Below are 27215 nucleotides of genomic sequence, written 5' to 3' on the forward strand. Positions count from 1 at the left end.
GGATGATGAATATGTTGCCGGGGCGGATCATGGTTGAACAGAAGGATCGAACCTATTGATACCAAACTCTGCATGAGAAGGCGATGGCATAATACCTTTGATGGTGGACAGCTTTGCTGAGGACTATCTGGAACACCCAAATTCGTCAGCCAGAGGAACACAAGCAATGTTGTCTCGGGCAGTTTACTGCTGAGCCACCGCGCCTTTTCGCTAGGCTTCGAAGCAGAGAATTTTAGAGACAGGGCTGGTTTCTCGCGATCACGAGTCTTATCTCCGTCAATTCCTTAAGGCCTGTTTTCAACCGTAGCGAACCTCGTGAGCTATGAAATCTCTCATTCTGCAGAGAAAGGTTTGACTTCTCCATTCTCGCCACATGGCACGCCCCTTGCGCGAGACTGCAACCTTGGCCTGTTACGCTGCTTCAACCGGACCAATTGTCTCAAGGCAAAGCGCGAAGCTCCTGCTTCCTACTCATTCTCCTGCAAACTACCGAATCCGGACACCGGTGATTCACCGGTTTAGGTTGCTTAGGTCAGGCACCTGCAGCTTGCCGTCGCCCGTTTGCTCCTTATGTTTCCAGACCCACTTCGAACCTTCAAACACAGGAACCAATACTACAAACGCCCATCTACCTAGCCGTAATTGTCCTCGCTGCTGCTTTTGCGACACCACCTGCTGTCACGCGTATCTTCGCTTCACAATTCGACTTCGGCGACACCTCGAGCTTGGACGACATCTCGGACACTATCTTTGCCAGGGCAGCGCCACTCTCTGTTGCTAATCTGGCCACAAAAGAAGCTCGACTGCACTCATCATGGCTTTCCAGAGCCGACACCAGACCGAGGCCACAACGGCCATGATGCGCAAGCGTCTTCTCAAAGACATCGACGAGTTGCAGCGCGAGCCATATCCTGGCATCGAGCTCCATGTCAACGAGTCCGACATCACCAAGGCATGCTTGGTGCTGACTCCAGAAGGCGAGGAGGCTCTGCACCTTCAATTGGAGTTCAGTTCTCACTACCCAGTGATCCCACCTGACGTTACTATTCAGTCCAGCGTCAGTCATCCAAACATCTTTGGTGACCGACTTTGTCTCAACATGCTCGATTACGACAACGCCTACACGCCTGCTTACACGCTAAAAGGTATCTGCATCCAATTGCTGAGTTTCTTTGCATCCGATTCCATCGAGCAGATGTGGGGTGAGAATGGCGGCAAGGTCGACAGAAAGAAGTGGCAGGCCCGTGGCACCGACGGCATGGGATTGAAAGTCCTCAAGGACAGTTATAATTGCACCTCATGTGGCTTTGGTGATGCCGATGCCCGCCATTCAGCGGCTTCTGCCTTGCCCGCTCACACTGCCAATGCCTACGAGCCCGTCTCGACCATCTCGACCACGTCCAAGGACCCGCATCATGTTCCTGTCACGCTGCAAGACCTCCCGGCGGAAATCCTGCTGTCCGTGTTGGATTACCTGGATGACGAGCACATCTTCACAGCAGCTCGAGCTTGGGAAGGCTTCGGAGATATCATGCGCGAGTACAATGTCATTAGGACTCGCGAGCTGCAATGCTTCGCCCTTAAGCAGAGCTTCCGTGAGCTCGAGCTTGGTGTAGGTGTACGCGTTGAAGGCCGCGCACTGACATCAGAGTTTGATCTACTCTCCCGCGACGCTTTCCAGCAGCTCGGCATACGTACCAGTATCCAGGGGTTGCCATTCAGTTGCTGGCTGCCACTTCCACTCGCAGAGAGTCACTGGGCACGCGTCAGAAAATCTTCGTCACGCGACATCAACGCCATCGCCAGCAAAGCCAACATCAGCGGAGGCGCCGAGCAGGTCATCTACGCCTTTATGAACGAGGTTGTGGTGCGGCTCTCAAATGAGGCCGAAAAGTTCGAGAATGGCGGTAGATACATTCTGGACGACGGATCTGCGAAATCGACGCTGACGCACGCGAGCGAAAAAGCCATCGAATCGTACTTCCATCTCTTCCACCTTCTCCTGTGTCTTGCGTGCGAGAACAACGAAATCATCCGCAATGCTGACAGGACCATCGACGGCTTCATATCCGGCTCTCGCTCCAAGGACCACGTTCCTAATCTTGGCCATCTGCTCATCATGATTCTCATCTCGGACATTGAGATCAACGAGGCCGTCATCGACGGCATCATCGAAGAGGCAATCACTCGCAACGTCGTCTGGACGCTCGACGCAAAGGGCAGAGACATGCCAGAGCTCAGCTTCATGGAAACCGATACGATATCAAAGTACCGACTCCATCAGACGTTCGAAGCCTCCAAGACGAGCTGGCGCCTGCTCATGTTTCTCAAATTCATGCAGGAGACCGTTCGCAACTCTCGCAATGTAACGGATCCGAACACCAAGGAGGTGAAGAAGATGACTCTTCCCCAGCTTCGCGATTCCCTCTTCGACCGCCATGGAGCTCCGCCGAACAATGCTGCTGCCGAGCTGGCTGCCACGATCAAGAACATCCACCTTGTCAAGAATTTTCCTGAATTCCTCAAGGTTATGCACAACAGAGATCCTACGCAGACGGCTAGCGACTTCACTTTGCTTCTGAGACGTACTGTGTACGCCAGCATGGAGAAGGGGTACTTCAAGTGGGCTCTCAATCAAGAGCAGGCGCTTTATTTGAGGTTGAAGAAAGAGCCGAATGTGGGCCGGCCGGACGGCATGGTCCCGCAGCAACCGGGGCTTGGAAATTTCAGCTTCTTCCCAGGACAGCAGCGCGGTGGAGGCAACGGCGGTCGTGGCGGTCGTGGCGGTCGTGGTGGGCGTGGTGGGAGGGGCTGGCGTGGCAGGGGTCGTTAAGAGAGGAACTCCGCTGAGCTGGGACGACAGGAGAGTGTAGGAGGTTGGATCTCTGTCGGGTACGGCCTGTGTCCCCATGATTTCGCACGCCGACTTGCGGCTTCGACGGCGCAGACAGAGGCTTATAACGAAAGCCGTGTATGGGTGTACGAAGCATTGCACGTATCCCTGAACCTCATTGCCTACGTGTCTTGCCTCTACCCTCCTCGTGCCTTTCCAATCCCAGTCGTTGGATAAACCATTTCGGTTTGGCAGTGTCAGTAATAACCCTTCGCACTTGCAACACAGTATGGATGGTTGTCAAAAACTTCGTTCAATTTCACATTTGGTATTTTACCCTTCGCTATGATATAAAACCACCATGCTCTTCTCACAGAAACCGTGCTGTTTGTTCCGTCCATCATACAATGAATCATCTATTGCAACAATCGCTCGATACTCCTCGCTGTTGTCTCCACTTCGTGTCGTCGTGATGAGTATTTCTCATAATGCCTCTTTCGTGTTCGGCATGTTCGGCAGTCGATGTTTAACGGAAGCAGTTGAGCCTGCCCAGGCTGAAGCGGAATGGGTTGCGGTGGACACCGTGCTTGTCGACGCGCATGCCGCCTCCGACACGCTTGTTGCCCCAGTTCTGTGGAGCATGTCAGTGATCTGTCGCTGACGTGAGCGAAGCCAGAGGTGGGAAAGAACGTACCTTGGTGTACATCAAAGGCATGGTTGCGGTGTTGTGAAGGTAGAGTTCAAGCTTAGAAGGTAACCTTGGCGTATGATTGGGTTGTTTCCTGGTTTGGTTCAAGAAGTGGATGCGATGTCTTGTTGGTTCAGCGGAGGCAGAGGAATGGAGCAAGGTATATATCCCCTTTCGCGAGCTTCACTTTGTTTCTTGTGAATAGGTGGAAAGGGAATCTAAAGCTTGTGACACTTTCATCATCATCGCCAAACAAAACAGCAGGCGCGTGCTGCGCCTTGATTGTCTGTCGTCATCGCCAAGCGTGCAATCTGCGCTGCAAAAGTTGGAGCAGGCCAACTTGGCGTGCGACAGAACAGCCACTTTTGAGCTGTTTCAAGCGCCTTTGTTGGCGATTGTGACGGAAATGATGGACGGCGTGCCACTCGCATGGCTGTGAGACTGGGAAATGGGTGCGATTCCTGTGGCGCAGCTGATGGACGGACTCGAGACCGATCATGGCGAGAACAATTTCCCTGTGTTTCGAGCAGTGCATGAGCCTCATTGTACATTCGCCCTTCTTCGATCAAGGTCACAGCCACAAGGGGCGTTGCTGTCGAGATCGTGCCAGAATCGAGCTCGACGATCGTTGGTCAAAACAGGTTGAAAAACATGGTCGACAGCTGGAGGTATCGTACGCCATCGCTCCTCTACATTTGACAGCGATTGCGTATGGAGAAGGTCGTCCTCTGTGGCTGGCAGGCTGCGGAACTTCCTCTACTCCATACAGCACGGCGATGACCGGCAGTAGTATAGCACCTTTCCAATTGTTGAACTTGAGCATCACCGCCCCCCAAGTCCAGCCCTCTCGAGCACGCAGCACCGCCATACGCTGAGGCGTCGATAGCGGTCTCAGGTCATAGCTGTCTCAGGTTCCTAAGATAGCCACATGAACCACACAGCCATTGCTCTGATCACACCTCAGCGGCACGTCCGCATACCATACCTTTCCATGCACCATGCACCGCCCTCCGACAACGATCTTCGTTCAAAGGCACGCAGAAACTCAATCTCACCGTCTTCGGGCAGCAGTACATTGCCGAACATATATGTCCAACGTCTCAGCAGAATCCACGGCATTGGACCTGTCAGAAACCGTTCGTCTCGAGACGTCCGGCGGAGCGGTTTGCAGACGTCGACGTGAGACCCTTGCATATTCGGTCGTCTATTTGCGTGTGTCGCTTCAGTTCATGCCGGTAAAGGAAAATGCGAGTCATTTTTCATTTGAACTTCTGGCTCGCGTATATTCTATCGCATACTGGCGTGTGAAGAGCAATGAAGTACTGTGTTCTGCGATATCACTGCTTCCATGTAATGATGGGAGACGTGGTGTCTGTGCATCGCCGGGTAAGAGGAACAAACAGACGACAAGAACAGACAACGTAGAAGAAGTCTCATATATTAAATTCTTGACGATGATGAAAGGAATCAATAAAGAGCACGTGGTCGACCACACGTGTGTGGACGAAGATCGACGCGGGAAGTCTGATGAACTTGTGAAGTGGAAAGTTGTGAGCCGAGGAAAGATCGTCGTTCTGGTGTCGGCTACGGCTAACTCCTTCGGTAGGAGCGAGTCCAGATGCGTTTGACTTCGTTCTTTTCACAGTCACATCCCACGTTCATGTATAGTTAAGCAGGAACTGTTACAGAAACTTACGACTACTGGTCTAATATCCAAACGCCACAGCACGCGCAGGAAGACCAAGACGGAACGAAGCACCCACACGAACGAGCAACAAGATGTCGGGCATCAATGTGCCCAACGAAATTGTCCTGTTCCATTACCGAGCATCACCGTACGGGCGTATGTGTACTCCCAACATTAATATATCGACGAGGATACAGAGAAAGCCGAGAAGCTGATCATATGTGAACTCCAGGCCGAATGACATCTTACCTCGCGCTGCGAAACATCCCATATGCAGAATGTGTACGTATAAGGTTATTGATCCCAGCAAAAAAGCTCCAGCCGCTTGGGTATCAATTCACAGCAATGGCACGGCTCGGCACATATGCTGATCAGAGGCTTGCGAACAAGTAGCTTCAGCCACCGATACTCCCGCGCCCGGATATGGAGGTGAGTTGATCGGTGTGGCTTGAATCCACATGCGCCCAAGGAGAAGCATATACTCACTTTATAACTTCCTTCTACTAGGCATTGGGTGTCAAGTATCGCAGATCACCGGTCATGGCCATTGGTCGGGAGGTCTACGTCGATACGCGCATAATGATCGCCAAGCTTGAGGAGCTGTTCCCGGCGTCTGCGGAGCATCCTGGCCTCTCGATGCCCGAGACCACGGGTCTGGCAGGTCTGTTGCAGAAGCTTATGGTGGACGTCAGTGTGTTCAGTAAAGTGGTGTCGCAGATTCCCCAGGATCTGCCCATGCTCAAAGATCCCAAGTTTGCGAAAGATCGCGCAGAATTTCGTACGGCGGATCAAAAGCGGAATCCTCAGCTGATCAAGCCCGAAGGCACAGTCCACTTGCGCCAGTGTTTTGACATTATTGAGGCGTTGCTCGCGGACGGGAGGACGTGGGTAGGGAATACGGAGAATGTTTCGCTTGCGGATTTGGAGGGGGGTTGGGCACTCGAATGGTTTCTGGGCGACTTGATGCCTGACCAAGCGTACTTCTCCGAGAAGCAATATCCGAAGGTTCACGCATGGATTCACCGTTACCGTGATGCTGTGCGCGCGGCTACGAAGCGTGCGCAGAAACCATTGAGGCTGCAGGGCGCGCAGGCGGTGGATGCCGTGACATCTGCGGCGTTCCATGATCGACAATTGGTGGTTGATGCCAATGATCCGCTTGGGCTCACGAAGGGCGAACACGTGAAGGTGTTCCCGATGGACGGCGGTGGACTACCACAACATCAGGTGAGTACCTCTTGCCCGGCGCCGCTCATGCCCTGATTTGGTGTTGGTTCTTCGGAAATTGACTTGACACATAACTGACGGCGCGATACTTCAGGATGAGGGCCGTCTCGTCAAGCTCACGCGAGATGAAGTTGCCATCGCTATCCAGGCAAAGTCGGGCGCCGAACTTCATGTACACGCTCCGAGATGGGCATTTCGGGTTGAAGCATCTCGTGAAGGCGCCAGGCTCTAACCCTGAAGACAGTCGCTTGTGTCATATTGGGGAGACGGATGGGGTAGCTCCCGAAATGCGAATAGCTCGGGCAGACAACACGCGGCCAGTGTCGGTCTGCGACGTCCTCTTGTGTCGTTTGGGTAGTGCAGATAGACGCGCTGAAGTGAGAATGATGCCTAAAGAACACCGGGCTTCCTGGTGCCGACGTGGGTTGCCTGCGCGGTTGAACAGCGCTATGCAATGCACATGCACACTGCGGACGAAGCCTTCGCGGACTCTGCTCGTGACAAATGGCAGCCGGACACGACATGCGCTGAATTGCACGTTGCGTCTGGTGTCTTGCTGGGACGAATGAGACCGAGATGTCGCTGCCGCAGCGCAGTTCTGTGCAGGTGCTCTGCTGTTGAAAGGTGGATCGCGGTAGAAGGAGTGCTCGTGGGGAAGTGTTCTACGCCCCGGTAGTACGAGACGTGCATAGACGAGACATGGTGCATGCCGTCGCGCCGCATCTGGACACGCTCGATCATTGCGCAGGAAGTCGCTTCGGGAAGTATCTCTTTGCGCTGGCAGGTGTTTGTTGTCACAACGTGCGTGACGTCTGGGCCCGTTAAAGGTAGTCCACAGGCTGCGCTGTGGCGGTCGTGGTCAGCGCAGCGGACAGAAGGCCGGTCGCTGGAGAGTGGCCGTGGGAAGACCGACGCTCTGCGGTACTCGCACTCGCACTTGAACACTTGGCCAGTCAGAGGGCAGTCAGTCAACAGCGCAAGCCGGTGTTTGGGCGAGCGCGGCCGGTCAGAGGTTGGTGATGGTGTGGCACCAAGGTTGCCGCTGTTATGCAAGGCCTTGCTGCCCAACTCAGGCCTGCACGGCGGGAGCCACTCACGGCGAGGCCCAGCGCGCCCGCCACGCCTGCTGCTGTCTGCCAGCGTCACAAAGGCATCGTCGCGCAGTGCAGCTGCCGTCATTTCTGCTGCAATTCGTCTCGCATCTCATCGCGCAGCGCAGCAGGGCCAGCGTCTCCTCGGCTCGACTGCGACAGCCACCCGCGTCGGCTCGATTGGTCGGTGTCGGTGTGGGCGTGTGGACTTCTGCGGTGGCCGTGGGCGGTGGAGCCTATCAGCGGCGGAGCTCGCGCTGAGCCTGTTGCAGTGTCCGCACAGGCCTGTCAAGTCACGGTCTCGTTGGGCACCCGTCCGCTGTCCCACGCACGCCGCCCCTCTCATCAGCCTGCCACTTCGCTGCGCTGCGAAACACACATCTTTCTACATCAACATCCGCGCTTCGTCTTTGGTCGCATATCACTTCCCTCCCCATTCCCCAGCCTGTCTCATCGACAGTCCCGGATCTGCTGAACCTTGGCGTGCTTTGAGTTGGCCTACTGCTCCGATTCAGCGCTGCCCAAGACGGGCATTGCTGGTCTGTCGTCACGGTCCGCCAGAGCCTGCGACTCTTTGGCGTCTTGCTATTTCTCCTCCGCCATATCACAGGACCTGCCCACACCGGATCCACTCTCGGCGCACCGGTGCTCTCAGGAGCCTGCATCCTCAGTGCTGCTGCTTCCTCTTCCCACTGCCATCCATTTCTAGGAGGACTCTGCCCGCGTCGTCCAGTGCCTGTTTGTTGTGAGGACCAACGGCGTGCCCACCATGCCTCAGGAGATCGCCCGCCAGTGGTTCGTGCCGGGAGAGGGCATCGACCGACATGTGATTTCCGCAGACATCCAGAGATACCTGGGCAACGATGCGACCGTCCGACCCGGTGTGGGAACCGGCGAGAACCAGGTCAGCCACTCTCACTGAGGGCACTCGGATGCAAGCAATACTAACTACGTGGCAGGGCGTGCAAGGCTACTGGATCAAGGCGTACCGGAATTTGACATCAGTGTGTCGCACCTTCCCTCAGACGTCGTTCCTTCGCTAACCGTGACTGCAGGCAATGATTGCGGATCTGCGCGCAGACTCTGCACGATGGAGGCAGGAGCAGCGCCAGACAGGCACAAGAGGTAGCAAGAGCCCTACCATGAGTATCAAATCGGGGTTAACAGTACCTGACGACTCAATAGAACCTTATGTGGGCTCTTCCACATACCACGCTTCCAGTGCGGGGAGGGTGTCACAAAAACGCTCGGGAGGAGACTCGCCCAACATGGATGGACCGTATGGCTTGCCCCCATCCCAACGCGAGCGTGAACGGGAAAGGATACCAGTGGACAGAATGCAGGTGGACCCGCCTGCGCCCAGCAGAGGAAGCTATCCTGCACCGGATCGCCGTGCCCCATATCAGCCTGACGGCCGACCATTTCCCTCTGAAAGTAGAGGGTTTGCGCCGGACGGTAGGTCATCATATCCTGCGGATACCAACATGTCCGGCTTTGGTCAGCCTCCCGTCACCAGTGCATATGGTCAGGAACCTAGGTATGCTCCAAGCTACCAGCAGTCCAATGATGGAGCCCCGCCAGGCTACGTGAGACAGGGCAACTACTTTGTACCGGTATCCGGATATGAGACTGCTCCATCAATACCAGGTCGCGCCGATCCATATGGCGCAGGAGGATATCCACAACCGCCTCCACAAGGTCGTGATCCAAGGGAAACAAGGTATCCTCCTCAGTCCGATTATGCAGACCCCGCCAGGTACGCCTACCCTAGTCCGGCAGCCACTGTGTCCTCCGTGTCCGCTCGGGATCGTGAGCCCATTGCGAGTCCACCACAGCAAAGGTTCGCTTCTCCAGGTCATTGTTCCTCGCGCATTACTGACTTTAGTAGTCCATACGGTGCTATTCCCGCACAGCAGTACGATCAATATGCTGGTCGACGTAAGTTCACATGAGCGAATTCAAGGCGTAGACCCGTACTGACGGGTCGCGCCAGCTGCACCAAGCAACCCACAACCCAGCTCTGGATCCTCGCGCACAAACCGTGCCAGTGTGTTTGGTGGCTTGTCTGGCACTTCTTCTAGCGACCGCCGCAGGAGGTGATTGCGTCCACATTTCGTGGACAATTTGGACTCCGGTGTGGGCTTGGCCGTTATGGATATGTGCAACCGCACTCTAGGAGGCACACTGGCCGTCATTGGCGCTCTGGCATGGATCGCACTACCTTGTGTTCGTGTCATGATCCATCATGTGGCTATCCATACTGGCCAGTATCACACTACCCGGGCACATTGGCCTCATGCATTACTACGTTCGCGGACTGTGCTCCAGGCCTTGCAGGATATGGCCACATGACATCCACACCTACAGCTGGATGTAAACAAACACATCTTCAATGGAGCTCGCAAGCACTCTAAGCGTTGGCGTTTCCCTGACTTGGATTTGAGCCATACATGGGCGGTCCTGCTCGATACCCACGAAGTTAAGCAATCCGGATGCGACCACTTGGACCTCCGGAGATGCGTAATGATTCTCTTATGCTTGTTCAGCTCAGCATACAAATTGGCGTTTACTTTTGATATTGACATGATGCATTGGCCACATGGAGCGGGTAGCGATGAAATGTTGATGATTACTACGAGGGTGTAGCACGAAGGAGGAAAGCAGCTTTTGTGCTGGGACCGTCGATTGCGACTCCTGTGATGGTTTCACTTGTTCGGGAGCAAAAGAGCTGGCGAGCGAGCGAGCATGTGTGCATATCAGCTACTTACCAAAACCTGTGGCTCTTTTTGATGATGAGAAAAAAAAAAGAGCGGAAGAAAATACTGCCAAGAATAATATGTGCATCCTTCAACGAAAAACAATTCGCTATCAGAGGTTGAGTGACAAGAGCCGTCGTTGTGGCATGACACAGGAGAGTCTGAACTTACCTTGGCCGTACTCCATCAGATCGCAAAGTGACGTCGAAATTGCCAGCGCGCAGATGTCACAGAACTTGTCCAGGGTTTCCTTTGTGGATGATACTGAAGAAGAAACTTGGCCATCATTTGTTGTTTCCCTTCATGCCCATGACCTTGACATTGCCACGTGGTGGGCTGTCGAAGCTCGCACGGGCTGCAGATCTGCCTGTCAAATACCATTTCTTCGGTGCTGTGATGTGCTGTGCTGTGCTGTGCTGTCAGTCAGTGCCTTCATTGTTGTACAGCCTTAGACACGTTCTTCATGCGTGATGCATGATGTGTTGGCCTTGCGGAATGCTTTGTTGTTCATGCATTATATATGTAGACCTTGCAGCGAAGGATGCGCGTGAGGAAGTAAAGCCATATCATGGGCTGATGTTGATATGTTGACAAGTCGACTCTCCAATGTATGTACAATCCTTTTCTCCACTTTCCAATCACCTCTCCCTCAATTCTAAACAAATTTTATTTACAAGCGGTCTCGGAAGCGAAGTCTGGCCAACAGAACACAGCACATTTCCCTCTGACCAACACTTACTTCGATTCTCATCTCACCCATGCGTCAATGCCCCAGCCCCAATTTCCGCCGCTGTCCCTTTGATCCCCTCCAAGTCCTCCTCACTCAATGTGATCCCGAAGTACATCCCTAGCGCTTCTACGCGATCTGCTTCGCATCGAAATGGAATTTCAGCGACTTTTTGTCCTCTGCGTCGCCATTTCAGCACATCGTGATTCAAAACTATAGCCCCGTCAATTTCGCCTTCCAGTTCCGTTTCATAAGGAGACGCAGGTCCTTTAGTTCCATTCCGTTCGAGAGCTGTAGTAAATCGTACAGCGACGACTTTGTGCGTGAGAAATGTATGAGGACTAAGCCAAGGTTCGAGATTCATGGCCTCGATATCGGCAGGAAGGAATTCGATATCGGGGAAACAGTACATTGTTTGCCAGGGTTCTTGTCTTCGATCCGGAGAAGTTGCTGGGGAGGAGCGGGGAGAAGGGGAGGAGTAACGGAATTGGTATTGCCAGACTTTGTGGCTGCTGTTGAGGTTTTGGGGAATTGTGTCGAAGATTAGACGCATTTGGGCGGGATAGATTTGGGTTAGGACTTCGCGGTGGTGGAGAGGCATGGGGCGAGAGGGACCTTGGGCTCCGAAGCCGCCGTCGAGGAGGTATTTCGTTCCAGCAATTGTGACGAGGTTTACCACGTGGGTGAAGCCGCCGTAGGTTTGGGTTTTGGCATGGAAGATGCGGCTTCCGCACATGTAGACGTCGAATTTGAGGCTTAAGAGGACGTGGTGGAAGAAGGGGTTGGCTTCCATGCAGTAGCTAGGTCATATTAGTTGCAGGCTCATGTCACGCGACTCGTTACTGTATAGGTGGACTTACCCGCCTCGACCTGGTTGACGCACGATCTTGCGAAACAGGTGTTTGGGCTTGCAATTGATGACTTTGTGCCAGCTATAGTGCTGGGTCAAGTTCTCCCATGGTACTTTGACCAATTGGTGTTTTTGCAGCAGGTGCAGGAATTCGAGCTGATCATCGTTGGAGAGTCCAGTCACATCGTAGACTCGCTTGTGTTCCGGCAGGCATATCCTGTCAAAATAGACTTCGAGTTCTTTGTTGCTGAAGATGTATCGCTGGTCTGCCATGAGGAGTTGTTATGTCTAGACAATGTCGTTGCTCAATATCAGAAATTCTGGACCTGTCGACATGAGCAATGGGGGTCGGCTGGAGTCGGCCTTTGAGTTTCGGCCAGAGCGAAGAGAGGCAGCAGACGCGAGTGCGGACTCGCGTGTCGTGTGACTTCCTGCCGTTGTGACTCCACAGCCTCGTTGAGGAGATGCTGTGGACATGTCGCTGGCAGATGGTAGCTTGACATCATGCCCTCGGCCAGTGCGAGACAAGACGACGTTCCAGAGCTCCGTTCCAATGTCTCCGACTGTCGCCGCGTCCCAAAGTCTGCCAGCTCCAGCATTGGCCCACGCTAGACCGCATTGGGAGCTCGCTGTTGACCTGTTTCCTGTTGCTTCAGTTGATCGTCATTGATGAGCTCAGTGCACCGCCCATCTCTTCACCAGTCGCATAGCAACAACCAGTCGTCCATCATGGCCTCACGATACCCAGGCGAAGGCCTCTTCGCGCACTTCCCGCCACCGGCCGAATGTCTCGCCATCCTCGTCGGCTGCTCCGAACTCATCATCTCTGGTATCGGCGGTCTCTCAGACGCGAAGGCCTTCGGTAAAGGCTACGGCCTCGAAATCGACGCGGTCGAAGACGAGAACAAAGCTTTAACTCAGAACCAAAAGACGCAAAAGGGTCTGGTGCAAGCTGTATCGTTCAGGAATATTCAGAATGGAGCTCTGATCTTGACGCTGGCATGTTATACGCGCGATCGAAGGTCGCTGGGGTTTGCGGTGCTGTATGGCGCTTTGAGCTCGTTGGCTGATGCCGCGATTGTGAAGAAGTATGGATATGAAGCGTTGGCTTCGGCACATGGGATCACAATGATCAACTACCTGGCAGTTGGAGCTTCGTTGCTGTATTGGGGTAGGAACGACCCGTGGCCCTTTACGAGGTCATGAGCGGACTCGGTATAGCGCGCGGAACAGTTGGATGCTCAAGGCGAGAAGTCACGCCTTGAAATTTGCAATCAGAGCAGAGACAAGCATGACTGAATCAGTTTCGTATGTACAGACGTCTATGGTCGTTCATCCACTCTCGTTAATGTCGTCCGCTCTAGTCATTGCCCCTTTTCATCTACCATCCCGAAGGAACCGCATCTACACGCTCAACTCAGCAACCTGCGCGTTCGCCAGATCTGCTGCGTAAGGCTGGAGAGCTGGCTTGACCACATCCTTGACCAGCTTCTCGACAATCTGAGGGCAGCGGCCGATGAACGTTGAAGGCTCGAGCAGTGCAGGGAGCTCAGACAGAATAGGCTGGAAGTACTCGTTGTTCTGGATGCGCTCGATAAGGTCGTTTGGCTTGCCTTCTTGCTTAACCACGGCGCCGGCCTGGTGAGAAAGCACACTTCGATTCGGTTAGCTGTATTGTCGACAATGAACGAAGGACTGATGACTTACCGAATCTCCTCATGCACCTCCTGTCTTGACTTGCCCTTCTCCACGAGGGCCATAATGATGTTCTCGGTGGCCATGAAAGGCAACTCCTGCTCGATGCGATTGGCGATCACAGCCTTGTTGACAACAAGACCATTTGAGATGTTGTTAAGCTAGATTCAAATCAGCAATCTGCAACGAGAGTGGTGGAAGACAGGTACCCACCAAGATCAAACAGGCATCAGCGCTCAGGAACGACTCAGGCAAACTGATTCTTCGAATCGCAGAATCATCCAAACTGCGCTCAAGCCATTGAGAAGCATAAGTCTGCTCCGCATCGGCAGAGAAGTTGCGCAGTTTCCTTCCGAGCGAGCAGAGACGTTCCGAACGCATTGGGTTGCGCTTGTAAGCCATCGCGCTCGAACCGATCTGGTCGGCTTCAAACGGCTCCTCGACCTCCTTGAACATGGCCAAGTGACGAATATCGCCGCCAATGCGCTCACATGCGCAACCGAACGAGCTCAATGCGTGGAGGACATCGACGTCAATCAAGCGAGAGTATGTCTGGCTGGTAGAAATCTCGGCGTTCTTGAAACCTGCCTTCTCGGTGACGAGCTCGTCAAGCTTCTCGACAGCTGCATGATCGCCCTTGAAAATTGTCAAGAAGCTGGCTTGCGTACCAGTGGTTCCTTTGACGCCACGGAAGGAATTGAGGATTTCCTCGCGTTGGCGCTCCAGGCCACGGAGGTTGCGGAGGAGGTCAGTGACCCAGAGGGATGCGCGCTTTCCGACTGTGACGAGCTGAGCTGCTTGACCGTGAGTGTATCCAAGGCAAGGCAGATCCTTGTACTCCATTGCGAAAGCCGAGAGGCGCTGGATGACAGCTGCCAACTTAGGTAAGATGAGGTCAAGAGCATCTCGCAGGAAAATGAGATCTGCGTTGTCGGTAACGTAGCTGGGGACTCGTGAGCTTCGCAAGACACCTATCAACGAGACGGAATTCGTACCATGACGTGGCTCCCCAGTGAATGATACCAGCTGCCTCAGGTGCGACAACGCCATACGTGTGGACGTGGGCCATGACATCGTGACGTCTGCGCTTCTCCTCGATAGCAGCAGCACCAAACTCGTCGCCTTCAATGCTGATATGATCCTTCATCTGCTGAATGGCAACATCTGAAATCGGCAGACCGAGCTCCTTCTCGGACTCTGCGAGGTAGACCCAAAGTTGGCGCCATGTGCTGAAGCGGTTGTGGGGAGAGAAGATGTACTTCATCTCCGTCGAGCAGTATCTCGAGTTGAGGGGGCTGCGATTAGTTAGTCCATTTGCCCATGTCTCAATGCCAATCGCATGCCGCCTGAAGGATTTCGGCGCCGGACCCAATTCTCAATGCCGCAGGTGCTCTTGCCACCAGATGATCGACTCGAGCGCATCCTTTGATCTTTTGTTGCTGCAAGCACGACCAGAGCTGGGATCTCGCCTTTTCGCGACGCCCCTCATATCAATCCGACTTCGCAGCAGCACAGCAAAAATTTGTCGAATGTGTCATAGCACGGCATTTTTCCAACCAGCAATCTTGCAAGCATTGAAATACACTTACTTGTTGTAAACATGGTGGTCGGTCGTCATCATGGAAGTCGGTTGTCCAGAAACGCCAGGACTCAGTACACCATCGAACATCTTGTACGCAGTCGACATTTCGCGGGCCAAATTTGTGCTGCACACGACTTAAGCTTTGGGGAAGGATTCTTGGATTCCGAGTTTTAGCGAAAATCTTCTTGAGTCAGCGAGAGACGACACAGGTTAACTGCAAAAAGTGAGGAATTTGTTGCTCGTACCGCAGAGCAAGTACCTCGAAGAACTTTGTACCTATCTATCCCCGTGTCACAGCGATTGAAAATTGGAATCTGTACTTAGAAAGCGTTGTATTGGGTGAAGTGGACGGTCTCCGATCAATTGTGGATATGTCTTGGCGAAAGCCACTGTCAATTGATGAGCTTTCTAACTCGATTTGATTTAGCTTTGGCAATCTGCTGTCGGTCCTCCACTATCGTCCTCCACTTATTGTCCTCTTCCAGCAGTTTCTTCTCCATCTTTCTTGCGCGCTATTAATCTTGTGCAAGTGTGCCCAACGAAGCCCACATGCTCTCGACGCGTCTAGCCCCCGAGGTCCGCTTGCGTGCGCGGATTCACGAATTCCATCTCCTGAATATCGCAGCATAAAATTTATTGACATCGTTCCATTCAATGCCTACGCAGAGATCTATCTTTCAGAGCGATCGGTCCCAGATCTGCCAATCCCCAGAAATCCCATTTCCAAAACTTTTTCAAATGCTCTCACCGAGTGTCTCAGTGCACATCAATCTCATGGAGATTGGATCAATCCCCAAACTCATCTCCGCCGGATCACAGTCGATCCATCCTCCATATCCTCCCACTCGGCATCATCATCGTGATCCTGAGCCTTGAGACCACCAATCCCCAACACGAGACCAGGCTTCTCCTCCAACAAATCCTCTCTCGCCAAGATGAGCGTCTGCTCCGCCGTATACCCCTTGGCGTGCATATCACACTTCCGCTCATTGTGGCACCTTGGCCCCGACTCCTTGATCGCTCCAAGGGGCATACTAGGGGGCCGCTCGGAAGGAGTGCCCTTCAGAGCGCCTTGCTCGTAGGACCGAGAGTAGGAGAGGCTGTACGTTGCCTCTGGGTTGCCGCGATGAAAGGGGTCACGCAGGATGGAGTCTCTGCTGCCTGAACAGAGCACTTTGTTGCCGCGTTGCACCTTCGGTGGCTGGGGAACCTCGCGGAGACGTGAGGCACGCTTTTCATCGTACTGTCTTTGGGCATTCTCGGCCATTCCAATCTGGCCTGAGCTGGTGTTGTGGATCGCAACGGGGGCGCGGTCAGGGTGAATCTCTGAGAAGCGTTGGGCGAGTGGTGAGAGGCCTCCCATCTTGCTTCTGTGTGTGAGTGTGTGTGGGTTGTCTCTGAAAACTTCGAGATTGGCTATGCTTGAGTATCGGGCAATGCGAGAGCGAAGCTATGATATTAGGAGTGGGAGCACAGTGGGAGGCATGTAGTATATGAAGTTGTGGGCGTTGTCCTCAAGGAACTGACTTTGGCGAGTACCACTTCCTAAAGAGAATGAGGATGACTGAATGCTGGCTGTCCAGTGGAGTTCCATTATTTCGTCGATGCCATCTCTGGAACGAGGACTGAAGCACTTTGGCCCCGCATGTCGAGGCCACTTGATGCGAATCTCATCAGAGATATTTTCCACCTTGACTTCCGTTCCTAAAATGAGGACTGAGGGGCTACGAGCAGGCATGCCGGCGATTACGTTTCTCTGGCACTTGCAGAAGCTGGTGGTGCAAGTTCGTACACTTTGTCATTTCTGTCTGCAAGATGAGGTCTGAGGCCCGTTGACTCCGCAAGCAGCTCGTCGCCACTCGCAACATCCAACCGAGACGAAGAAGTGAATCTGTAATGGCCAGCTCTGTGCCACCCATCGGCATAGCTACGACCTGAATTCCGTACCTTTGATGGCTCTGAACGTAGCCGTCTCTACGGAGCAGGCATATTTGGGTGAGGCCACAAATTTTTGAGAAAGTTTGGTATGCTCGATGAAGCTTGACGAATAATTTCAATGATGGTGTTGGGCTCTTGTCACCAATACGATGAGCACGTCCTACGCGGTGTTGAATCCCATGTTCTGCAATGGCCTTCCTGGATCCATTCGTCAACTTTCGCTTGTCTTGTGCTATCGTGACATCGGCGCACGATCCGGTGTAGTCGCCTTGTCTGTGATTTGGTAATATCAGAATCAACACGCTTGGCTTTGACAATATAGAGCATGGACGATCTGTGCAAAGTAGAGGAGGAAGAGGATGCGTGAAGTCTGGAAAGCGTAGAATCCCGGCTATTTTAAGAACGCCAAGGCTTCCGAGGTCATCTACACCTTACCCACGCTTCACGACTGCCGCATTCCACAAGGCAAGACTGTCGCTGAGAAACACTAAGAAGACCACGTCAACATTGAGAGCGCAAAGATCGCACTCCATCGTATCATATGCACGACAGCTTCATGGTTCTCCGAATGTACTCAAGGAACGCCCATGATGGATGACCATAATCTTAACTAATCCTACGAGCCACAAAGACCAGAATAGCACGATCCTTCCCTTCCCTGATCTGCGTTTCGCAGGCTTGTCCGGGTACAAGAGCACAGCCGCAATGGCAAAGAAGAAACACAGACAGAGCTATGTAGCTTCTTTAACTGTAGCTCTGCCTCATCAGATGACGACGCTTCCTTTCTAGGCATTTTGAGGCCTGGTTGCATGAGATCGACCTCAGCTCTTACTATGGGAGAACGATCTAAGCAAGATCTACTTGCTGGGCTCGCTGCGATATATCAGTCTCGGGACTTCTCGGATCTTGTGGTTTTTGGGCGAGAGGGTACGAGGCACGCGGTGCATCGCGCAATTGTGTGTCCGAGGTCAGAATTCATTTATCGGGCTTGTAAAGAAGGAAGATGGAGGGTAAGATATACCGACTGCGCTGTGCTACCACAAATTCATTTGCTGATCTCAAGTTCAGGAAGGCGTCGAAGGACAAATAACCCTACCAGAAGACGATGAAGTCGTGAGACTCATAGTAGAATACTTCTATCTCCTAGACTACGACCCCATCATCCGGCTTCCAGATCCCGCAACACCAGCTTCAAGACATAGTTCCGACGCCACGAGCGTGCGAACAGATGCAGGAAATTATGGCCACGTATATGGAACGTCCGCTATCAGCGCATTCGGTGGCCCGGCATCACCATTCTCACCACCTTTCAGATCGCGTACAGACTCCGCTCTGACAATGCATGCGATGCCCCTCGGGGCTACAGAATACACAGCATACAACACCAACCAGCCCAGAAGGCGCCAGCAAGCAAATCGAAGCATGGTGACTAGCCCGCCTGAGCCTTCACCGCTGGCAACGCAAGAACCTCATTTAGTCTTGCATGCCCGAATGTATGCTGCTGCTGAGCAGTACGGAGTTGGCGGGTTGAAAGCGCTTTGTCTTGATAAATTCAAGATTCAATTGACTCGACACTGGGATGCGGTCGAATTAGCGGAGGCAATACATGTCGTATACTCGTCCACGCCTCCCTCCGACAAAGATATGCGAGAAGCAGTGGCAGATACGCTAGGATGGCATAACCGCTTGCTCGATAAGCCCGAGATCGAGGTTGCGATATTGGAGATCAATGGGTTGGCGTATGAGCTGCTGAAGCGCAGTAGGAGGGCCGAGCCAGAGTACATGGAATAGCAAGATGAAATTGAAGCAAATTGCGGATTTCCAATTCATATTATTACGTGATCATCATCGCGCTAGAAAGTCCTGTCTTTCTGCGCTGGGCCCTTCGCCTGCCGCAGGCGTAGGTATGTCGTCGTCCTTCTTCTCTTCGTGATTGATGAAAAGAAACGATAGAACCACGATGCATGCTCCCAACCAGTACCACGGCCCCGCTCTCTGGTTGTCCAGGATGATCTGGCCGATCAGAGATAGTGGTATCGTCAGACTCAAGCCAACGGTAACGACGATGGGCGAGGTTAATAGCACTGCGTATGCCCATGCAATGTCTCCAATCAAGCTCCCCGCCGAGTTCAGGAAGACGACCAGTGTCACGTCTCCAGTCGGAGGTAGCTGAAATGTTTCGGCGCCCGTGTAATGCAGAATAATGAGTCCAGGCCAGGCAATGAGGACATTGATGAGGCCCACGAAGCCGAAGAAAAGCGGCATGTCGACTTTGCTTTCGTCTCCGATGCGTTTCTTCATGAAAACAGCATAGAGTCCGTACATGACTGCGGAGAGGAATGCGATGAAGTCTCCGATTGCGATCTCCTTCAGCGACTTTTGCGGGAAGTCGCCTCGATGTTCATCGTCGTTTGTCTTACCAGACAGATCCAGACACGAGATGAGAGTAATTCCCGCCAACGACGCAAGCACGCCGAGCAATTTGCGCACTGTGAAGCGCTCAACTCTGAACATGGCTCCAAATATGAGTGTGAAGACACTACTCGTGCTGGTCAGGATGGTGGAGGAGGCCACTGTAGTGTACTGCAGACACGCTGCCACAAAGTAATTTGCCAGAAACCAGAGAGGGCAGAATTCCAAGCTGAGTCGCGCGGTTTCCAGTACCGTCAGAGGCGCCTCGGCAGCGTCCGAAGGTGGAATGCCCAAGTCCTTACCGCTGAGCACCTGGCTCCCTTCAACAGGCTCGTCCAGGAGCGCGCTTGTGCTGCGTAAAATGGGACTCTCGTGATAGCCGCGGTCATTCTCTCCCTCTTCCTGCTTCAAAGCAGAGTATCTGCCCTTTGCGCGCATGCGCAGCTCGTCTATCCATGCCCTGAATGCTTCGGGATTTTCGCGCCACCTCTTGATCAGTATCGGTACCAGTGGGATAATGAAGAATGCTGTGTTGACGTAGGTGACGAAGTAGGGTTTCGAGTAGGTATCGTCGGAGAAGATGGACTGCTCGTATGTCAGTGTGCTGTCTCCCTCATGTAGGATTGGGAACTAAGGGGGGCCGTACACTCGCGAGAAAGTTGGTGCTGGTCCAGGCCAAGATGGTGACGGTGAGCAGAAAAAGCCCAATTGTCCTCCGCGCCCATCTGCTGGATTTGACGATGCTATTCGTGGTAGGGGCGCCGCTCCGCACGCTCGAAGCAATGTTACTGCGATGATCTCCCAAGTCCAGGGCAGGCGGCTCGAATCGCTCGTTGGCGGCAGGAGGCACAAGGGCCGACATCACGGTGCGCAGGATGTGTAGTCGCCAGGACTCGGAGGGCTCGCAGGCGGTGCGAAGATGTTTACGTCCATAGGAGGAGGACAGCCGGTGCAGTGTGCGGACGCTGGCAGTTGGTCGCGTAGCGAAGATAAAGAGGCACGCGGACGTTCACGGGCGGGTATCAGGCCCACCGCAGCGATTCTGGCATCCACCACGCCAAACGCCAAGCCTCCTATTCATCGGTACCTAAACGAGAATGTTTCGTCCCTGGTTCTGCTCTCTTATCCTCGAACCGTCACGTCACATCAACTCTCGTGTTGTTGTGAGATTTCGCTGTGTGCATGGTGCTGACCGAGCAACGCTATGCGTGGCTTGCATTCTAGCCGCACCCTAGCTGCGGACAGCAAAATAGAAACCGGGCGATACGCTCACTTTGCGACCTCTCTCACGAACCCGATCCCGCGGCAGCTTCGTTTGTCGAGACGGAGCGCCTTAGCTACGCTGCACAAGGCGGAGACACGAGGATTGAAAGGGTACTCGAGGTCCTCACAGTCATAACCGCACCCTGCACGCTGCAACGGACCCAAGTCCGGTACATCATGCCAGGGCTGCCACACTGAGGATCACTAGGAGGTAGTTGCAGTCGTTGATCACAATCGGTAATCGGTACACTGCCCGAATGTCGGAAATCGGGTCTGACGAGCATGTATAGTAAGAGAAGCGTAGGATTGTAACGGAGTATGGAGAGACGTCATGTTTGTCTGGAGTTTTATCAATGAAGTAGCTCTGAGGCTATTTGACGAGAGAAGCTTCGAAAGACGAAGTGATCGGGAGAGAGATGCGTCTTTCCCACAGCAACACTCTATCTGCGAAGCGCGGTATCGCGCTGCGTAGCTTCAGCAGTGCCTGTGTCTGTTCCATCGCGCAGCCAATGTCCAACTTCTCATATCATGCGAGACATCCAATAGGATGTGAATCGTGGCGCGAACATGATGTATTGCTACTCCTCCTCTCCACAATTCTCCCTTTCACCCGCTCCGTGACTGTGGTATTCTGCACAGGTTTTGAGAATAAACACTTCAAGTGGTCTCCAAATCCGAATGTCTTCGATATTCCAAATGAGCCGGAGAATATCGCGGAGAGATTCTTCGTCAAAAAAATGGGCAATAGACGGATCGAATGCCAACTCGCCAGCTCGGGCGGTAAGCAGCAAAACAAAGCGACGAAGAGCCGAACCAGGCGCGGTGTTGGCGTAGGCGTACGGCAGCATGTGAACTGGCGGGCACCAGGTATGGACGACTTCGCTGTGAATAGCATCGATGCATTTATTCATGAGCAATGGAACCTGGCGGCGATCTCCCAGTACCCAGAGGCGACAGAGCACGTCGACAGAAGGGTTGGGTGAGTCGGCGATCGCGAGCGGAGGGTCGGTCAAGTCGATTTTCCCAGTGTACAGAAACAGCACGAATCGTTCCCAGGCGTCAATCTCTTCATCTGGCAACCAGAAGATGCCGTCTTGTGCTTCTGTGAACGTACTGGGATGGCGGAGTGCGCCTTCGAATTAGCCGGAGTAGAATGTAAGAATGCCTTTGTGGATCGTGAAGACCTTCGCGCCCGGATCTGGCCCAATCTTGACTTGCACTGTCTCGGCGTAGGCGCTTCTAAGACGGCTTGTCAGTTATCCTGTTGAAAGGAGCGAGTTCGCGGCTTTCATACTGCGGTGAATTGTGTGACTGACCTTGGTGGAGATGTGCATGCCGTTGATGCGGGCGCCATTGCTGCAGATATCTGCGTAGATTGAAGGGTGCAAGAGAAGAAGCACTCAATGTGCAAAGCGAAAGAGTCTCTGCAAGGTCGTGTCTGTATGTTCATGCAAGTCGTGCATTATCGTCTGCTGTTTGTCTGTGCCGCACGTGCCATGAGCAGTGCCCTGCATTCACATGCTGCAATCTGAACAACTACAAGCACATTTGGACAGGTTTGCCGGTTCACTATTGGCGCTCACTCTCTCATCATGTGAAGATAGAGCTGCGACTTCAGCACATGCAGCAGGCGAGGCTGAACATAAGCTGTGCCTTGTTACTCTGTGCTTCATGTCGATCATCAACATCTGTCTGACTCCACCTCTTGCTGGGATCTCTGGTCGAGCGCGTTTTGCGTGGCTAAGGGCTTCGGGGGAACGTGAACTATGTCTCGCATACTTCAGCCTTTTGCAATACAAACTGTGATCTACACCAGCAGGAACGCTCCGATTTTCTCCTGCACGCCGAGGCCGATTTCGATGAACAGACGTTTTCTGCCACATGGTCCCGGTCGTAGCCAACGCGTTTCCAAATGTCAATCCGCATGCAAAGATCTGGATTCAGAGCGCACTGGCGAGGAGCAGATGTTCGACTGAGGGCGTCAGATCATTCCTTCTTGCATGTCACACCTTCTTCGTGAACATGGTACTGCGGGCACAATTGCAGCTTTTCGACATCGTGCTTGGCCCACCTCTTGTGATCATCCTGCCAGACAATTTTCAGGATATCTATCAGCGCCTCTTTGACAAAAGATTCATTGCCTTCCTTCAAGAACTTTGCGGTGCCCGTCTTCGCAATAATGTCCAGAGCAAATTGGCGTAAAGCCGAGCTGTCCATTGTGTTTTCGTAAATAAGCGGCAGGCACGCTGTAGGTATCTTCCACATGCGGACGATCATGTCTCGGAACATGTTTATGCATTCATTCATCAACAATGGCACTTGTCGACGATCGCCGAGGACCCACAACCTGGACAGAACGAAAAAAGAGCTGTCCGAAGCGATAAGGTCGATCCGGCGGCTATAGAGCCAGCAAACGAATTTTTCGAAAGTCCTGACATCTTCGTCGGGCAAGTTAAAGAGTCCTGTCTCGGCTTCCTGAAATGCGTTTCCATGCCGAAAGGCAGCTGCGAAGTAGCCAGAGTAGAAAGTGAGTATTGATTTGTGCACAGTAAATGTCTTGGTGCGATCTGTCCCGACTTTGATCTGCACCGTTTCACCATACGCACTTCTGTATAAGTTGTCAGCCAGGTGCCGAGTACTAGGAGATTGTGTCGACGAATGGCGACGTGCGAGCGTAGTGGCTTACGGTGGCGGGAATTTATCAGGTGTTGACGGTGGTGGTGTCGATGGTGGTGGCATGGCTGTGCTATCTGAGTCGTCTTCCTCGCGTTCGCGCTTCATTGTGCACTAATGTGGAAACAGATCTCGTCGACAAGGTCAGTCGAGGAACAACGCGTTCAGTCGAAGTACGACGCGTCTTATGCGTGTGCGAAGGGACATGGGTCAGGCCCATCAGGGGCGTTTAAGCTCTCCGGAAGGTGAAGGGATCGACCCAAAAAAGTCCTGGTTCTCCATGGCTTCCATGTCTGGGCGAAGAAGCGCATGCAGCGATACAATGCTAGTGACTCTCGTGAAGCGAAACAGGGACCCGGAGACATGGCGAGCACTTACCGCGACAATGCTTCCACGCCCAGTGCGCTTCTCGAGACAGAGTGTTCCTAGCGACACAGCTCTGGGCAGAGAAAAGGGTAAGGATCGAAAGAGCACTCGAACTTCCGGAACAGAGTACGCAGCGTTGGGCACGGTTTCTGTCTTGCTCCTTAGCGGCAGGCGGGTTCAAGCACGACCAGATTCCAGCTCGTTGGAATTAATCTCTTCTGTAAATTCCAGTACCCCATGCCACGCGCAGCAACGCAAGGCCGACCGCCATGCCTATACTATCCTTGATGACATTCAACTTTGACCCTACGACCTCTTTCCAACCGATTGGCACTTCCACCATTGGTATGTCCGCGCTTTCAGCCAGCATGAGCATTTCTACGTCGAAGATCCAGCCTTCCGAGTGCATATATGGAATGATATAAGGCAGAGCCGGCCGCGAGAAAAGTTTGAAGCCACACTGCGTGTCCTTGATCTGAGCCACTTTGGGCGTTGTAAGGAGCCAGATTCCGAGATGAAAAGCGCGCATGAGAAGATTGCGGAGAGCGGATCGCTGAGCAGGTCAGTAGGCGCGAGTGGAACTGGCTTCACCAAAGAGCTCACCTTTACAACAGCGTCTGTGCCAACCATATGCGCTCGAGAGCCAACGCCCACAGCTCTTCCCTTCTTGTCCTTTGCCTTCTCGCACTCCAAGACCAGCTTGCCTAAATCTGTAAATCTGCTTGCTCCATCTGCGTCTGCAAAGACAATGTATGTTCCTCTTGCGTGTCTCATACCGTGTGTCACCGCTCCGCCTTTCCCTCTGTTCTGTTCCAGGCTCACTACTCGAATCGTGCCAGGCGCAATAGTCGTCGGCTTAGCCCCGCCATTTCCTATCCATGGCCCCTTGTATGTCGGCGGAGGCTTGCTGAGCTGATGCGTCCTCGCAAAGTTCAAAGCAACATTGACAGTCTTATCCGTACTTCTATCGCTGACCAGAATGATCTCCCACCCTCTTCGCGGATCTCCCTGCTGTCCACTGGCCTGCAATTTGCTATTGCTACTACTCCTGCTCGGTGTTCCGTGATGTCCGTATTGCTCTTCCAAGTATTCCACTGCCTCTTCCAACATCCCATTCAATCGGTGCATTTCGTTGTATGCGGGGATCACAAGTGTCATGAAGCATTCGGCGTCGGTGATCTGGTGGGACTCTTCGCGGGGTATGAGGCCTTTCCGCGACATTTCTTTAACCGCAACATGATTGTCGTACCAACAGGGAAGTGGTTGTGGAGGTGAGATTTGTCCTTCGGCAGTCACAGTAATGTACTGCTTTTCAGCTTTGGTCGGCGGACGTGGAGAGGGAGCGAACAGCCAAACTATTGAGTAGAGCTAGACAAGTGTCAGTCTGACTCCGAGTGTGCGTATTCAGCTGCTGTACCCATAGAACGAATCCCGATAACATCGTGGCTCCAATGGCAATCCACCACACCACCTGCGACTGCTCTGCAATCACTTCCATCCCGTCCCACACTTCCTCTGGTATTGAATCGGCGGAATCCATGGTTGCTGTGCTCGAACGCGTGCAGTCGTTTTATATTGGCGCTTTAGTGTACAAGATAGGACTCTCCATCATCTCCAAGCGACGTCAGAGAATAGAATCTCCTGAAGATGCCTGTGAGCAGCGGCTTGGGTTAATGCCGGAAGAATTGTTGGTGAGTTGGGACAGCTTGCCTCTGAGCTTCAAACATTGACTGGGATCAGCACCCCGGCCAAGACGCGACCACTTTCCTTACTTTCGCTTCACTTCTATCTCTTCACTTGAGAACCTCTTCTGAAGTGATCGACCTTCTTCCGCCCTCGTGAGTGGAACCGAGTCTCAGTTTCTGAGGTTCCGAGCACATGACGCGTGGCTGAAGAATGACCACGCGGCGTTGACACGTGCAGCAACTCAATGCTTCTCGCAAGACATGCAACAACTGTTCCTCGCCAATGCCATCACCGAACCCTACATTATCAAGCCCTGCAGCACCGAGCCCTACGTGACTCAGAGCCACGATGTCGTATTTGGAAACCTAAGCTCTCCCGGGTGTTGTGCTTCTGCAGGGACAACGAAGGCGATCCTTGACCAACGCACCATGCAATGCCCTGATCAGACACGGTCTCGATCGAATTGCTCCGCGTACTGCTAACATATCGGTCGGCGAGCATGGTCAAAACAGCTTACCTGCAGCACAGTCTTCAACGTCGTCTAGCTTTCGCATTATACCGACCCCGTTTGACATTTGCCCTACTCAATGTAGAGAGCAACATCCCAAAGCTGCATGGAACTTTACCGTGAAGAAACCTTGGATCTAAGTACCAGATACATTAGTCAAAAAAGCGTGACTGAATGTCTTCAGCGTATCTTTATAAATATGGCTGCAATGAACTGCCATGATGCCGCTTCTCGGACGCAGCGAACGCCTGAAGGCACCACTTTCTTCGAAGCCGTTCACTGTTCGCCTCTGGCCCACTCAGTTCGTTCTGGACAATATTGCACCGCAGAGGTCTGTGACTCTGTCTGATACCCGACTACCTCACACCGACGACATCGAATCAACTTCGACAAAATGCTCGGTTCACTCCTCTCAAGCCTCGCAGCCGGAATCCTCTTCTCGCTCCTCTTTCAAAGCATTGCCGCACATCCGCTCTCCGCCAACGAGATGGGCGCTTGCCTTACAAATAATGAAGCACAGCATATCGCTTCAGAATTCGTCCAACTCTTCAACACAAACTCGACCGGTCAATCTCCAACCGGCACAGACATCCCCATGTGTCTGCTCACACCACATTACGTCGACATCGATGGCGACGCAATATTGTGCCGTGGCAGCAGAGACCAATGTCATATCATTGGCCCCGATACTCCATTGTTCAACAGTAGGGACGAGGTTCTAGAAGCGTACAAAGGTATCTCGACTGGAGAAACGAACAGCATCTACAAAGAGTTCCAAGCACGGGTTGTACACGCGTTTGCCAGTTGTGATGAGATCGCTGTGAGATATGAAGGTTCCGCGAAAGCCAATAAGGGCAATATGGGAGTGTAAGTCCTGTTTTACGCTTTGTTTCGTGGCCCCTCAGCGACGTGCACTTCTTTCTGAAGACCAATAGAGGTATATCGCTGACCAGTCCCCAGGGCTGTACCTGATGGGACTCCTATCAAGTGGCTGGGAACGAGCTTGTTAAAAGTCGATTTGCAGACGAGGATGGTTGAGCGTGGAGAAAGTAGTGAGGACAGGCTAACACAATTCTCCAGCCTGGGACTCACAGATCTGAATTATCTGCTGAATCCTCCAAAGTGATACCTGAATTTGCCCGAGGAAGTTTGCTCGACTTCTATAGCAGACAAAAGGTTTTGACTTTTCAGATCGGGATGTGAGTGCGTGGAAGGTATTTTTCGTCATGGCGT

General features: G+C 53.1%; 13 protein-coding genes across 13 annotated transcripts; 6 read left to right on the forward strand and 7 right to left on the reverse strand.

Moving 5' to 3' along the window:
* Positions 1 to 814: 814 nt before the first annotated feature.
* Positions 815 to 2833, forward strand: RHO25_010001 (uncharacterized protein; the record flags this gene model as incomplete). The annotated part of the gene is made up of 1 exon (XM_023601520.2): positions 815 to 2833. One exon carries the CDS (start codon positions 815 to 817, stop codon positions 2831 to 2833), a length of 2019 nt encoding a protein of 672 aa, XP_023453845.1.
* Positions 2834 to 5300: 2467 nt separating this feature from the next.
* On the forward strand, positions 5301 to 6667 carry RHO25_010002 (uncharacterized protein; the record flags this gene model as incomplete). Its single annotated transcript, XM_023601522.2, has 5 exons — positions 5301 to 5364; positions 5441 to 5490; positions 5602 to 5637; positions 5716 to 6435; positions 6530 to 6667. The coding sequence occupies 5 exons, from the start codon at positions 5301 to 5303 to the stop codon at positions 6665 to 6667; spliced, it is 1008 nt and encodes a 335-aa protein (XP_023453847.1).
* Positions 6668 to 8295: 1628 nt separating this feature from the next.
* On the forward strand, positions 8296 to 9626 carry RHO25_010003 (uncharacterized protein; the record flags this gene model as incomplete). The annotated part of the gene is made up of 6 exons (XM_023601525.2): positions 8296 to 8430; positions 8486 to 8530; positions 8582 to 8651; positions 8712 to 9366; positions 9415 to 9464; positions 9520 to 9626. The coding sequence occupies 6 exons, from the start codon at positions 8296 to 8298 to the stop codon at positions 9624 to 9626; spliced, it is 1062 nt and encodes a 353-aa protein (XP_023453850.1).
* A 1408-nt stretch (positions 9627 to 11034) lies between these two features.
* Positions 11035 to 12132, reverse strand: RHO25_010004 (uncharacterized protein; the record flags this gene model as incomplete). Its single annotated transcript, XM_023601527.2, has 2 exons — positions 11035 to 11809; positions 11870 to 12132. 2 exons carry the CDS (start codon positions 12130 to 12132, stop codon positions 11035 to 11037), a joined length of 1038 nt encoding a protein of 345 aa, XP_023453852.1.
* A 456-nt stretch (positions 12133 to 12588) lies between these two features.
* RHO25_010005 (uncharacterized protein) lies at positions 12589 to 13065 on the forward strand (the record flags this gene model as incomplete). Its single annotated transcript, XM_023601528.2, has 1 exon — positions 12589 to 13065. The coding sequence occupies one exon, from the start codon at positions 12589 to 12591 to the stop codon at positions 13063 to 13065; it is 477 nt and encodes a 158-aa protein (XP_023453298.1).
* Positions 13066 to 13263: 198 nt separating this feature from the next.
* On the reverse strand, positions 13264 to 15241 carry ADE13 (adenylosuccinase ade13; the record flags this gene model as incomplete). The annotated part of the gene is made up of 5 exons (XM_023601529.2): positions 13264 to 13513; positions 13567 to 13715; positions 13768 to 14497; positions 14550 to 14849; positions 15144 to 15241. 5 exons carry the CDS (start codon positions 15239 to 15241, stop codon positions 13264 to 13266), a joined length of 1527 nt encoding a protein of 508 aa, XP_023453291.1.
* A 694-nt stretch (positions 15242 to 15935) lies between these two features.
* RHO25_010007 (uncharacterized protein) lies at positions 15936 to 16499 on the reverse strand (the record flags this gene model as incomplete). Its single annotated transcript, XM_023601530.1, has 1 exon — positions 15936 to 16499. One exon carries the CDS (start codon positions 16497 to 16499, stop codon positions 15936 to 15938), a length of 564 nt encoding a protein of 187 aa, XP_023453290.1.
* A 1408-nt stretch (positions 16500 to 17907) lies between these two features.
* On the forward strand, positions 17908 to 18865 carry RHO25_010008 (uncharacterized protein; the record flags this gene model as incomplete). Its single annotated transcript, XM_023601531.1, has 2 exons — positions 17908 to 18084; positions 18143 to 18865. The coding sequence occupies 2 exons, from the start codon at positions 17908 to 17910 to the stop codon at positions 18863 to 18865; spliced, it is 900 nt and encodes a 299-aa protein (XP_023453289.1).
* A 54-nt stretch (positions 18866 to 18919) lies between these two features.
* Positions 18920 to 20348, reverse strand: RHO25_010009 (uncharacterized protein; the record flags this gene model as incomplete). Its single annotated transcript, XM_023601532.2, has 2 exons — positions 18920 to 20071; positions 20133 to 20348. 2 exons carry the CDS (start codon positions 20346 to 20348, stop codon positions 18920 to 18922), a joined length of 1368 nt encoding a protein of 455 aa, XP_023453295.1.
* A 979-nt stretch (positions 20349 to 21327) lies between these two features.
* On the reverse strand, positions 21328 to 22103 carry RHO25_010010 (uncharacterized protein; the record flags this gene model as incomplete). The annotated part of the gene is made up of 2 exons (XM_065603236.1): positions 21328 to 21862; positions 22066 to 22103. 2 exons carry the CDS (start codon positions 22101 to 22103, stop codon positions 21328 to 21330), a joined length of 573 nt encoding a protein of 190 aa, XP_065459308.1.
* A 632-nt stretch (positions 22104 to 22735) lies between these two features.
* On the reverse strand, positions 22736 to 23530 carry RHO25_010011 (uncharacterized protein; the record flags this gene model as incomplete). Its single annotated transcript, XM_023601533.2, has 2 exons — positions 22736 to 23357; positions 23436 to 23530. 2 exons carry the CDS (start codon positions 23528 to 23530, stop codon positions 22736 to 22738), a joined length of 717 nt encoding a protein of 238 aa, XP_023453294.1.
* A 466-nt stretch (positions 23531 to 23996) lies between these two features.
* Positions 23997 to 25328, reverse strand: RHO25_010012 (uncharacterized protein; the record flags this gene model as incomplete). Its single annotated transcript, XM_023601534.2, has 3 exons — positions 23997 to 24341; positions 24392 to 25156; positions 25206 to 25328. 3 exons carry the CDS (start codon positions 25326 to 25328, stop codon positions 23997 to 23999), a joined length of 1233 nt encoding a protein of 410 aa, XP_023453293.1.
* A 1048-nt stretch (positions 25329 to 26376) lies between these two features.
* Positions 26377 to 27108, forward strand: RHO25_010013 (uncharacterized protein; the record flags this gene model as incomplete). The annotated part of the gene is made up of 2 exons (XM_065603237.1): positions 26377 to 26849; positions 26943 to 27108. 2 exons carry the CDS (start codon positions 26377 to 26379, stop codon positions 27106 to 27108), a joined length of 639 nt encoding a protein of 212 aa, XP_065459309.1.
* Between the last annotated feature and the right edge of the window lie 107 nt (positions 27109 to 27215).

Source organism: Cercospora beticola, chromosome 6 (genome assembly GCF_033473495.1).
Source record: "Cercospora beticola chromosome 6, complete sequence".
In the NCBI taxonomy this organism is placed as follows: Eukaryota; Fungi; Ascomycota; class Dothideomycetes; order Mycosphaerellales; family Mycosphaerellaceae; genus Cercospora; species Cercospora beticola.